Source organism: Ambystoma mexicanum, chromosome 11, assembly GCF_040938575.1.
Source record: "Ambystoma mexicanum isolate Mex_15411 chromosome 11, UKY_AmexF1_1, whole genome shotgun sequence".
Classification (NCBI taxonomy): domain Eukaryota; kingdom Metazoa; phylum Chordata; class Amphibia; order Caudata; family Ambystomatidae; genus Ambystoma; species Ambystoma mexicanum.
Genome location: NC_090934.1, coordinates 1,273,165,754 through 1,273,177,510, shown reverse-complemented (window position 1 = coordinate 1,273,177,510; position 11,757 = coordinate 1,273,165,754). Strand labels below are relative to the sequence as shown.

Below are 11,757 nucleotides of genomic sequence, written 5' to 3'. Positions count from 1 at the left end.
TCTACTTGCATGAACCAGGACGCGCTTATTGTTGAAACAAGTCAGTTCACGTAGCAAGACTCGCGATATGTCTCTCTATGCTCTAGGCAGTGAGAAATTGAGCCTGCCTCCTGGAGCTATATTTAAAACGAACAGAAAATGGTGATGTTGTTTATCAACTATCCCACACACATGATTAATCAGACATGCATTACATAGTATGAAATTGTCCACACCCCAGACGCTAGAAAAATAATATATTTATTGTACTCAACCATTCGAGGAGAGATTCGACACTTGTCCATTTACTGCTGCGTGTCTTTGGTGAGCTCGGGGTTACAGAAGGCTTTTCAGTTCAGCATGCCTTGTTGCTGCAAGCACAGTGTACTGAGGTGTCACGTTGTGCACCTCTCCAGTGGATGTAGTTATAGGCGACTGTATTTTCTTCCTTCAGAATCAAAAATAATAATTATTATAAACACAAGATGGCGCTTACTAGCAGAAGCTACATAAAGTCACAAGGGACGGTGATTGCAGAGTGTGAGAGGATACAACACGGGGAATTCTTTTCAAAACCAACTTCTAATCTGCAGCCTGTCTAATGTTAGAGGCTCCCAGGCCTTTAAGTGGGCCGCGGCTAGCCAGGGTGGTGTCCTGGCAGTATTCAAAAACGTGCTCCTGAGTCAGAGCTGTAGGCACCAACACCCCCAGTGGCCAGCGCCTTAACTCAACATAGCTGCATGGTTAAAGGGATGCCTGCAGGGTCTGTGCTTCTGATCGAGAAAAAAAACGGAGAGGCATCAACCTCGAAAGCAGGCCTTTAACCAGGATGGTCTGTTGGGTTAAAGGGCTGCATGAGGGGGCTGGCGCCTCTCACAAAGAAACAGGAGAGGCAAGGCGCACTGCTATCAATTATTTTTCTTTTGTTGTGCCCTGAACCTTTTACTCAGTGATTATGAAAGAAATGGAGAGGCGCACCAAAAAAAAAAAATGATTGATAGCAGTGCACCTCACCTCTCCTGTCTGGCTCACACTGCCTGTCCAAGTTCCATGTCAAGCAATGACCTCCCACCCCTCTATGGCACGCCCACTTGTTGGAGCCCCCACCACCCTCAAATCCTTGTAACACTTAGGAGTTGTAGACTTCAATTTTTAAAAATAGCCAAAGAAATGTGACAGGTGGAAGACCACGAGGATACCCCAGATAAAGAGCTTCCGTCTACCTTTCCCATGGATACTTGACCCAACCACGTGTGCTTTTTTAGGTTATGGCACATCGATAGTTGTGCAAATATTATTGGTATTGATGGTGGTAGGAGGTAATTGTGTTTGGACGCCCATTCACCATAATTATGAGATATTGTTCCCCTCATTACTATGTTTCTGGCATTGTGATTGGTCACTTCTGCTATCCATTTCATGGGAAAGGCCAGATGCCCGATTTCCCTGCAAGGTACTGGTGCTGTAAGACCATTACAGTGGTGACTGGCGCACTGTAAAAGCTTTATAACATAGCATATCATAACATTTAACAGAAAAAAAAATCATTTGTCTCTGCCAATGCTTGTTTTTCTTGCAGCCGTTTTACAAAAAACCTTCACAAAGATAAAACTGTCCTTTTCGGAACTCATTTAATTTCCCATCCAATCAAAAAGAAAAATGACAAACAATATACTATGCCTGTTTCCTTGACACTGTGAATCGCGTGTGTGGTCTTAGCATTGGCAACCTTTTATCATTGTTCAATGCAGGTGTAATTTTCAATCAATAGAGGTACAGTACGGGTACAGCCTTCTGTCAAGTGAAGTGCATGTCCTTTAAAATGCTCCTTATTCCTGGTGTCTGTTCTGTGGACAGCCTTAGCATTTATGTTTCCATATCTGCGGTGTCAGCAAAGCTCTTGATCCAATATCTAACCCCTTGCTCAAGCGAGTGTTAGTTGCAGCTTGTGAGCTTTGCGTCTGCTTATCTATTTTCCACCCTGGGAACTGTTGCTGGGGAGCAAAGGCTTACATTTCTACTTCATGCTGTGAGCAGTGACGTCGCTGCATTTCAGAGGCCAGCTACGTGTACTGTGGTGGCAATTTCTTTACCTTAGAGGGCAGTGTTATGCTAGAAAGCTCTGGTGCACGCTTGTGGAACTGAAGACATTTTTTTTAAAAAAATGGCTGCCACAGAAAGGGAAGAAGGGATTATGCATAGTCCCTTCTCCCTGTCCATTGCGGCCAGTGAAAAATGAAAAAAACAGTAAACAAAAAAGATGCTGCCATGGGAGAAGGGACTATGCATAGTCCCTTCTCCCTTTCCGTGGTGGCCAGTATGCGGCTGCGACTGGCCCGACAAAGGCATTGTCGGGCTGGTAGTGACCCGGCGTGGGACAATGCGCTTGCTTGTAACAAGCTCATTGTCCCTCGCCGAGTACAAATACACAGTGAATCGCCCCCCGCCTCTCCACAATGTTTGCAAAACATTTGTGTGTTGGGCTTTTCTTGAAAAAAAACCTAAACTGACAAATGTTAAAGTAGATGTATTATTGTAGGAAGGTTACTGTAGGCTAAGGCTATTTATTTGCAAGATTTCTCATATTTTTTCATGTTTAGGTATTGTGGATGGACTCTGGAGAGAGACTGATTGACCTTAATATGAACTAAACGGTCAGAGAACTTTTGTACATTTCACTAAAGAAAAATCTGAGTTCAATGTAGATACAATGTTGATATTGGATACTGAGCAAGGTCCACTTAACCACACGTGCTTGAAGACACACGCACAATAACATTTTAAAGAACACAGGAACCCTCTAAGAGGGGAACCAAATGATTCTTCCGTCCTGATGAAGGTGGGTTAAAGCTGAGAACATGTGAATTGCTCCAGAGGCTGAAACACCTGTGTGTCGCCAAACCAAAAACATGAGTAGTGCTAAAAGTACACTACTACATCCATCGGAACAATCACGAGTAGAAATTTAGATAACCCTATCAAAGAGTTAGGCGAGTGAAATGGGATGAGCTTCACCCCTGTTTTGAGTTACAATCAAATATATGTGTAATGTATTGTATGTTCACCTGTGTTATTAGGTTTATGAGTTTTACACTGTATAACTTTTGAAATTACAAATGTGTAGTGTTTATATTGACATGGTTTAAAAATCAATCGAATATGAATCAATCAGAAAGTATTTAGAAGGGGTATATAGTATATTCGGAATCACCCTGTCCAGGTTTGTTACTTAACAGTATATTGATGCCTGGAAGGGACAGTGAATAGCCAGGTGACCCGCCTTTGATGAATATTGGGAATCTCCTCTACTCCTGAGACCCTCTACTCCGACATGCCAGCAGCTCGGCAACCACAACAATCAGGCTCACATGAGGTAACCCATTTCTCCTCCATGTGTTCCGCTCCGCAACCTATGCACTTCACAGTTTTAGAGGACACTCTCTCAGAACACACAGGTGAAATCTGCTGCATCCACGTTCTGGTGTCCCTCTTGTTCTCCCACTTCTGTTTGGTTTGTGTCAGGTTGAGACTTAAAAAGTTGTCAGCAGAAGCAGCTGAACCCCAACAGTCCCTCCAGAGTGTCATGCCCTCAACTACCAAACTAACAGTTGAGCATGTCACACTCCATGGGGAAAGGGGAAGTGGATAAAATAATAAAATCCCAGATCTCCTTCAACTACTTCTTGTGGATCTGTAGAGGAAAGAAGGAAAAGAGATAATGCCTAATTACTACACTCCTACATATATTCCTGCCCCCTACATCACCTGACCCCTTCGAAAAAAATAAAAAGGTAAAAACCTGGTACTCCTCCGCAAACTGCCCAGAGGAAGTCTTTATTTCTTGTCTGTTCCTTTTAATTCACTTGTAACTTGTTAACCAAAACTGAAAGTCTGTGGTTCTTGAAAAATCTACAAAAGAGTTGGCTGATTCACTAATGTAATTTAGTTCAACTCTACATGAGCTTGTGGCTTAGTTTTAAACTGAAAAAAGCATTCAGATGAAGTACTCCATAAACACTGTCTCTGAAATCCTCCTGAAGCTTGAGTTTTGGGTTTGAAGTGAACCTGAGCTGCTAGAAGAGGTTCCTGTTTCCAAACCTTTAATTCCAGTCACCGCGCTACCTGCACCCTGCTGTCTCCAATGAAAGAACTATTGAAGCAAAGTCAGTGCGCAACCTGCGCTTTAAAAGATGCACACATGAATGTCAGTTACCAAAGTCTCTGTGCAAACCATGCTAGAAGACAAGTTCTTTTCCCAACATGAAACAATATTTGGGAAAATAATCGAAATATGCGCACGGTTAAGCTGCCACACAACGAAAAAATTAAACCTAATCATAAAAATGGAAATATGTTCCTTTTTCCTGACGGCCAGTGAGTGCTGTCAAGAATGTGCTGGCGCCAGTCCTGGAAACCACTTAAGGGTTTCCTGAAGTTAAATTTAAACCTCCTGTGTAGAAAGGCAGTTTATTTTCACTCGAACACTATTCAGATAACTCTTCAGTGCTTAAATGATACTAAAACCCAAGCTTCAGTTATTTAAAAAGGCAGTTCAAAGTCTTTGTGTGAGGAAGGCTCTTCACACCTTGTCTTCTTTTTTTCTTCTTTTTATACGTATTTATTCAAGTTAACTACACGCACAAACCCCGAGCAATCCATCTTCATCAAAGAACAACCGACGACTGCGTTGGCCTTAGAATCATATATAAAGATTCCACACAGATTGTTCACCCATGACATCACTATACATTCAACTCTATGTACTCTCTTGTTGAAGAGCAACAACAATATAACACATCTCCCTCCTTTGTCTATGCAGAACTATTTACAATGATCTTCCCTAAACGTTACACCGCCCTGACAGGGTGAACTATTTACAATATAATTTACAATGTGCTCATACATATCTGAGGTTTTCCACAATCACCCCTCAAACCTCTCTTAACAATGGCAATGCGATTCTTATTTCACACCTGGCCACCCGTCACTCTGACCGCACCCCTCATCATTGTTACGACCCTAACCGGATACAAATACAATACATCACCTTTCCTTTTTACAAGATCCTTCCTGATCCTCACCCAATCACCACATTCTACTCTCAACTCTTTCTTTCCTCTCCTTAAATTTTCTCTCATTACATATTTCCCATTCTTCTCTTTTATATTGTTTCTCAGGAGATCAACCACGCAATCCGAGATCCTCTCCCTACCTGTAACGCTCACCTGGTATACACAGGGACGTCACTCAGCCTGTTCTGACCTCTTACGACTTCGAACCCTTCCCTGGAGGCTATTCGACTGGAGACTGGGCCTGAAACACAGGATTGGTAGAGTTTAACTCCCTATTGTCTCTGTGTGCCTGAACCCCTTCTTCCCCGGGGTCCAACCCTTCCCTTTGATCCACAACTGACCTTGTTTTCTTGGATAGTGTGATCTCCATCCTGCCTTCAGCACAGGGGCGCGTTGATTGATGCAGGCTCGTTGCTGCCTAGTTACTTCACTGGCAAGAGTCCGACAGGTAAGTATAATGCGTCTTTTGAACAGTTCTCTAACTTCGTTCCTTTCCTTCCTTAGATGATGGCCGGCGTCCGGGGATGGCGGCGTGCTGCTGAGATGAGTAGCGCTGAAGGTGAGTGAGAGCACGATGCGCGATGCACCCCTTTCGTATTTGCATTGAACTGAGTTCTTTTTCTGTGTCTTTTAGGTGCCACAACGTTTTCAGCGTGGATGCCAGTTATGAAGAACAAAAGCGATGGGTAAGCGCAGTATGCGGCGCCTCTAGATGTTTCCACGCTAACCCGGAGTGTCTTTTCCCTCTTGCAGATGGATGAGAAGTTCTGGAGACAGAGTTCCCCCAGAGCGGCTGGGATTCAGGTAAGCGTTTGAAGCTCGTACAGTATTTAAAAATAAGCGAAGATTTGCAGAATGCTTACTAATGCCTTTTTTCTGTTCTTTTCCCTTTTCCTTAGGAAGCGGCGTGCCGGGTTGGGAATGACACCGCCGAAGATGCCCGCAGAACAGAAGGAGCGATGACTGATGGGCAGAAGCGCCGCAAGGTAAGGCTGTTCCTAACGGTGTACTTGTTCTTGCAGGAGCTGAGCACAGAAGAAAGATGCAGGCCTACTGCAGACCGATCAGAACACGGTGAGTGTCACGCTGCAGGTGCAGAAAACGCAAAGCATGTTTATCAGCCTAGGTGTGGCTTAAATAGTCTCTGGGTATCCCAGTTGCCTCTGGGCTGAACCACACCCAAAAGACTAGACCGCACATGCAGTTCTGGAAACCGAAATATGTGGGGGCATCCATCTTGTCCCCATCAATGCACTACAAGTCCAATCCCCAATGTTATCCTATGGGAGTGAGTGAGTCTGGTGCCACAAGTGCCAAGTCTGACTCGACGTGGGTCTTTGGAGGGATGCAGAGGCCCTTGAGGGCCATGTAGGTGATTGTGGCCTGGCTCCAGCCTGACATCTTGGAGGGCTGGGGACATGAGGGGCAGGAATCATGACAGCACTCTCCCCCCAAGGCCCCTCTCAAGGTGGCTCTTCTGTCTGGTCCTGGTTTGGTTGGATGGTTTTGATGAAATTGTCTAAGCAAGCGAGGTGCATGGATGTACTCACAAGGCTCCCATGTCCTGTCTTGTGGACCATACCCCTTCCAGTCTACTAAGTAGTATAATTTGGATCTGATGTACTTTGAATCTAGGATGTCCTTGAGTTCGAATTCTGGATCCCCAGTGACTACTACTGGCTGCGGTGGCGTTGCTACCCGGGTCCCAGGTTGAACAGGTTTAAGGAGAGACACGTGGAACACAGGATGAATTTGCATGTTTGACGGAAAAGTTAGTCTGACCGCCACAGGATTTATCACAGAGGTGACGGTGAATGGACCCAGGTATCTTGGACCGAAAGTTCCAGCTCCTTTAATGGACACGTGTTTAGACAACAGCCAGACTTTGTCTCCCACTTGGTAGTTGGGGGCCTTTGCTCGGTGTTGATCAGCAAACTTCTTTTGGCGATTCTTAGCTTGAAGTAGGTGTTCAGCTGCCCTTTTAAAGGTTTGAGAAATGGTCGTGTGCAAGGTTTTGACTGCTGGCATTTCCAGGGTTGTAGGAACATCCAACTCAGAAGTACGTGAGTGCCAGCCTTACATGGTATAAAAGGGTGTCTGCCCAGTGCTGGTGTGTAGGGAATTATTATAAGCATATTCAGCTATCCATAATAGGTCGAACCACCTTCCTTCAGCTTGGTGTAACATGCAACGTAGATACTGCTCGAGCGTCTGATTTGTCCTCTCAGTTTGACCATCCATTTGGGGATGGTGACTGGTGGATAGCCGGATGTCGATCTGGGCCATAGAGCAGCATTTTCTCCAGAAGTTAGATACAAATTGAGTACCTCGGTCTGAGACCAAAACTGAAGGAAACCCATGGAGCCGTATGATGCCTTCAAGAAATACCTTTGCCAGAGTGGAAGAATTTGGGACGCCCTTAAGAGGAATGAAATGTGCCATTTTTGAAAATAGGTCCACAACCACAAGAATAGTGTTAAACCCTTGACTGGGTGGTAAATCAGTAATAAAATCGAGGGACAACGTGTGCCAGGGTGCTGGGATTTCCAATGGTTGTAAGAGCCCAGCCGGTTTCTGCTTGGATGACTTGTTTTGAGCACACACTCCACGAGATAGGATGAATTGGATAATGTCTTTATGCCACGTGGGCCACCAATAATTTCATTTTACCTTGGCTTAGCGATTCCGGGGTGGCCCTCGATCAAGGAATCATGATAACCGGACATGACGTGTTCTCGTAGTTCTTGGTTTGGTAAGAATAAATGATTCCTGAAGTAGGGCAACTGATCTTTTATCACATAATGTTTTCCTTGTGCACCCCCCGCTTGTAATTGCTCCGGACACATCCGGTTTTGGATTTCTTCATGTAATTCTTTCTGAGTTATGGTTGCTGTGATTCCTAGGAGCTTGTCACTCGGGATGATTGCTATTGGGTCAGGGGTCTGATACCCTTGCTCTTCCACCCCATACGGGAAAGAGCATTGGCCTTCCCGTTTTTCACCCCTGGTCGAAATGTAATCACGTAGTCATATTCAGCAACAAAAAGAGCCCAACGTAGTTGTCGTGAGGATTGGGCCTTTGCCGTTTTTAGGTACTGGAGGTTCCGGTGGTCAGTTATTACGGTGATTGTGTGTCTGGCGCCCAAGAGGTTGTGCCGCCATGCCTTAAAGGCTGACTTAATGGCCAGGAGTTCTTTGTCTGTGATAGCGTAATTGAGTTCACGGGGTGTGAATTTACGCGACCAGAAGGCAACAGGGTGTAACTGGCCCGTTTCGGGGTCCGTTTGTGAGAGGACGGCTCCCATAGCCATACTTGAGGCGTCCGTTTCCACCAGGCATGGGAGATCAGGGCGAGGGTGGCGTAAGATTGGGGCAGATGTGAATCTTGCTTTGAGTTCCTGGAAAGCCTCCTCGGCTTTTGTTGTCCACTGGTACTTTTTGTTGTTTTTCCTTAGTAATGACGTGATGGGATGCACGATTTGCGAAAATCCTGGGATGAACAGGTGGTAGAAGTTTGCAAAACCCAGCATAATTGAACCCCCTTGAATGAATTTGGGGATGGCCAGTTCAGGATAGCATCTACCTTGTGTACATCCATTCGGATTCCATTCGGGCTGAGAATAAAGCCCAGGAATTCCACCTCGGAGATGTGGAATGAGCACTTTTCGAGCTTGGCGTAGAGCTGGTGTTGGCAGAGTTTCTCCAATACAGTGTTTAACGTGGTCCTGCTTTGATGCGGAATATGCTAGGATATCGTCGATGTACACTAGAGCACAGATCTCAATCAATTCCCGTAGGACATTGTTAATGAAGTATTGAAATGCAGCAGGCGCGTTGCAATGGCCAAAGGGCATTACTTGATATTCGTACAAGCCGTATTTGGTGCGAAAAGCAGTTTTCCACTTGTCCCCCTGTTTTACGTGAACAAGGTGATATGCCCCCCCTCAGATCTAGTTTTGTGTAGATTTGGGCATCTTTGACTTGATCAAGCAATTCAGGGATCAGTGACAGGGGGTAGCGATTTTTTACGGTAATCTGGTTCAGTGCGCGATAGTCGATGCACGTTCTCAAGTCCCCCTCCTTTTTCGGTACGAAGAATAGAGGACTGGCTGCTGGAGACTTCGAGGGACGGATGAGCCCGTTGGCCAGGTATTGGTCAAAATAGGCCTTCAGGTGCTGGTTTTCTGGTTCAGTGAGTGCGTAAATTTGCCCACAAGGGATTTGTGCGCCGGGTATCAGGTCGATTTGGCAATCGTATGGTCTATGCAGTGGCAGGGTATTAGCCTGGTCTTTCTGAAAGACATCTTGAAAGTCCTGGTAGTCACCTGGTGGGGTGCCGATTGCCACAGTCGCAAGTGTGGACGTTCTGGCGTCTATTGGTTGTTTCTCTTGGCGATAACAAGTGTGGGCGCAAGTCTCGGGAAAGGCCAATTCTTTTGCTAGCCAATCGATTCAAGGATTGTGAGCTACCAACCATGGCATTCCCATAATCAACCGGAACTGTGGTGCCTTAATGAGGTTGAAAACGATAGATTCTTGGTGTCCATCCTGGCGCAGAAGGGTTAAAGCTGCAGTGCATTGGGATACTGGACCAGAAGCTATTTCCGTGCCTTCGACTGTGGTAACAGTGTTGGTGGTTGATTTAGGGCGTAACGGAAACCCCATCTTTGCCGCAAGATCCTGGTCGATGTAATTCCCAACGGCTCCACTGTCTATGTACGCTCTTACTGCGTGCATCCGAGACGGTTGTTGGTGATTGATCAAGACCACAGATAGTGCAAAATGGGAGGTCTGTAGTTCATTTTCTTCGCTCGACAAGTAGACCCCTACACTTGCCGGACTGGGGAGTTTTCCGATTCCTTGATGGTATCTTCCTTGCCGTGGCCCCTACCGTCCTCCTCAGTGGCTTCACAGGGCTCTCTTTAAGGAAATGACATGACCTTCCGCAGTACAGACATAACTGCTGCTGTCTCCTTTTATCCCTTTCCGCTTTAGTCAAGGGGGATCTGACCCCTCCGATTTGCATTGGTTCTCCTGAACCTTCTGTTTTTCAGGCAGTATTGTCCTTTGAATGCACATACATAGGGCGAGGGTCCGGTCTGGTTTGATCTGCTCTTCGGTCCTGCAACCTATGATCCAGTTGAACAACAAGGTCAATGTATTGTGAGCAGTCTTTCGGGGGGTTCACTACTTGTGCGAGAACATCCTTGAGCTCCCCCCGCAACCCCTGATGAAATAACATGGTTCTCTTCTCCACTGGCCATTCTGCTTCAACTACGAGTCTATTGAACGTGGCTATGTATGTTAATAGGTCTTGATTCCCTTCGCGTAGGGACAGAAGTTTGTTGTCTAATGCCTGCCCATGAGTACGATGGGCGAACAGCTTTTTCATCTCCTGCTGACAGCCCCTGAAGTCATGCAGCAAAGGATCGTCTTAGGCAACAAAGGGTACAGACCAGTCCGCGGCGCTACCACTCAGGTAGGATAGCACAAAATCGACCCATGATTGGTCATTCGGAAAGGCCCCTGGCCTACAAAGGAAGTGCAGGCGGCACTGGTTCATGAACGTTGCAAACCTCTTGGGATCCCCCATAAATCGTTCGGGCGGGGCCAAGGGAACTGCCCCAGGAAGGGTTATCTGAACGGGATTGGCTGATGGCGCTGGCATCGAGGGCACGCTTCCCAGCAATGGTGCATGCCCTGCTTGTGACTGGAGAAGTTGCTGGCTTAAATCATCAGTGCGTTCTTTGGCTACTATCAGCTCTCTCCTCAGGGTGTTGGTCTCCTGCCTGGCTGCATGTACTTCGGAACGTAGCTGCCCCAACATGTGGGCTAACTGGTCGGTTTCTGATGTTTCCATGATGACCAGGTGGATTTTGATGTGAGGCTTTGCATTCTTTAACGCTCACCTGGTATCCACGGGGACGTCACTCAGCCTGTTCTGACCTCTTACGACCTCGAACCCTTCCCTGGAGGCTATTCGACTGTAGACTGGGCCTGAAACACAGGATTGGTAGAGTTTAACTCCCTATTGTCTCTGTGTGCTTGAACCCCTTCTTCCCCGGGGTCCAACCCTTCCCTTTGATCCACAGCTCACCTTGTTTTCTTGGATAGTGTGCTCTCCGTCCTACCTTCAGCGCAGGGGTGCGTTGATTGATGCGGGCTCGTTGCTGCCTAGTTACTTCACTGGCAAGAGTCCGACAGGTAAGTATAATGAGTCTTTTGAACAGTTCTCTAACTTCGTTCCTTTCCTTCCTTAGATGATGGCCGGCGTCCGGGGATGGCGGCGTGCTGCTGAGATGAGTAGCGCTGAAGGTGAGAGAGAGCGTGATGCGCGATGCACCCCTTTTGTATTTGCATTGAACTGAGTTCTTTTTCTGTGTCTTTTAGGTGCCACAACGTTTTCAGCATGGATGCCGGTTATGAAGAACAAATGCGGTGGGTAAGAGCAGTATGCAGCGCCTCTAGATGTGTCCACGCTAACCCGGAGTGTCTTTTCCCTCTTGCAGATGGATGAGAAGTTCTGGAGACAGAGTTCCCCCAGAGCGACTGGGATTCAGGTAAGCGTTTGAAGCTCGTACAGTATTTAAAAATAAGCAAAGATTTGCAGAATGCTTACTAATGCCTTTTTTCTGTTCTTTTCCCTTTTCCTTAGGAAGCGGCGTGCTGGGATGGGAATGACACCGCCGAAGATGCCCGCAGAATAG

General features: G+C 46.4%; 1 protein-coding gene across 1 annotated transcript in view; it reads right to left on the bottom strand.

Annotated features, from left to right (window-relative positions):
• Positions 1 to 220: 220 nt before the first annotated feature.
• The window catches only part of LOC138504844 (uncharacterized), a 229,443-nt gene continuing 217,906 nt past the window's right edge, over positions 221 to 11,757 (bottom strand). The window contains exon 8 of the mRNA XM_069625281.1: positions 221 to 427. Coding sequence (XP_069481382.1) covers positions 405 to 427 — 23 coding nt within the window. The 3' untranslated portion in view covers positions 221 to 404. The remainder of the gene's footprint in view (positions 428 to 11,757) is intronic.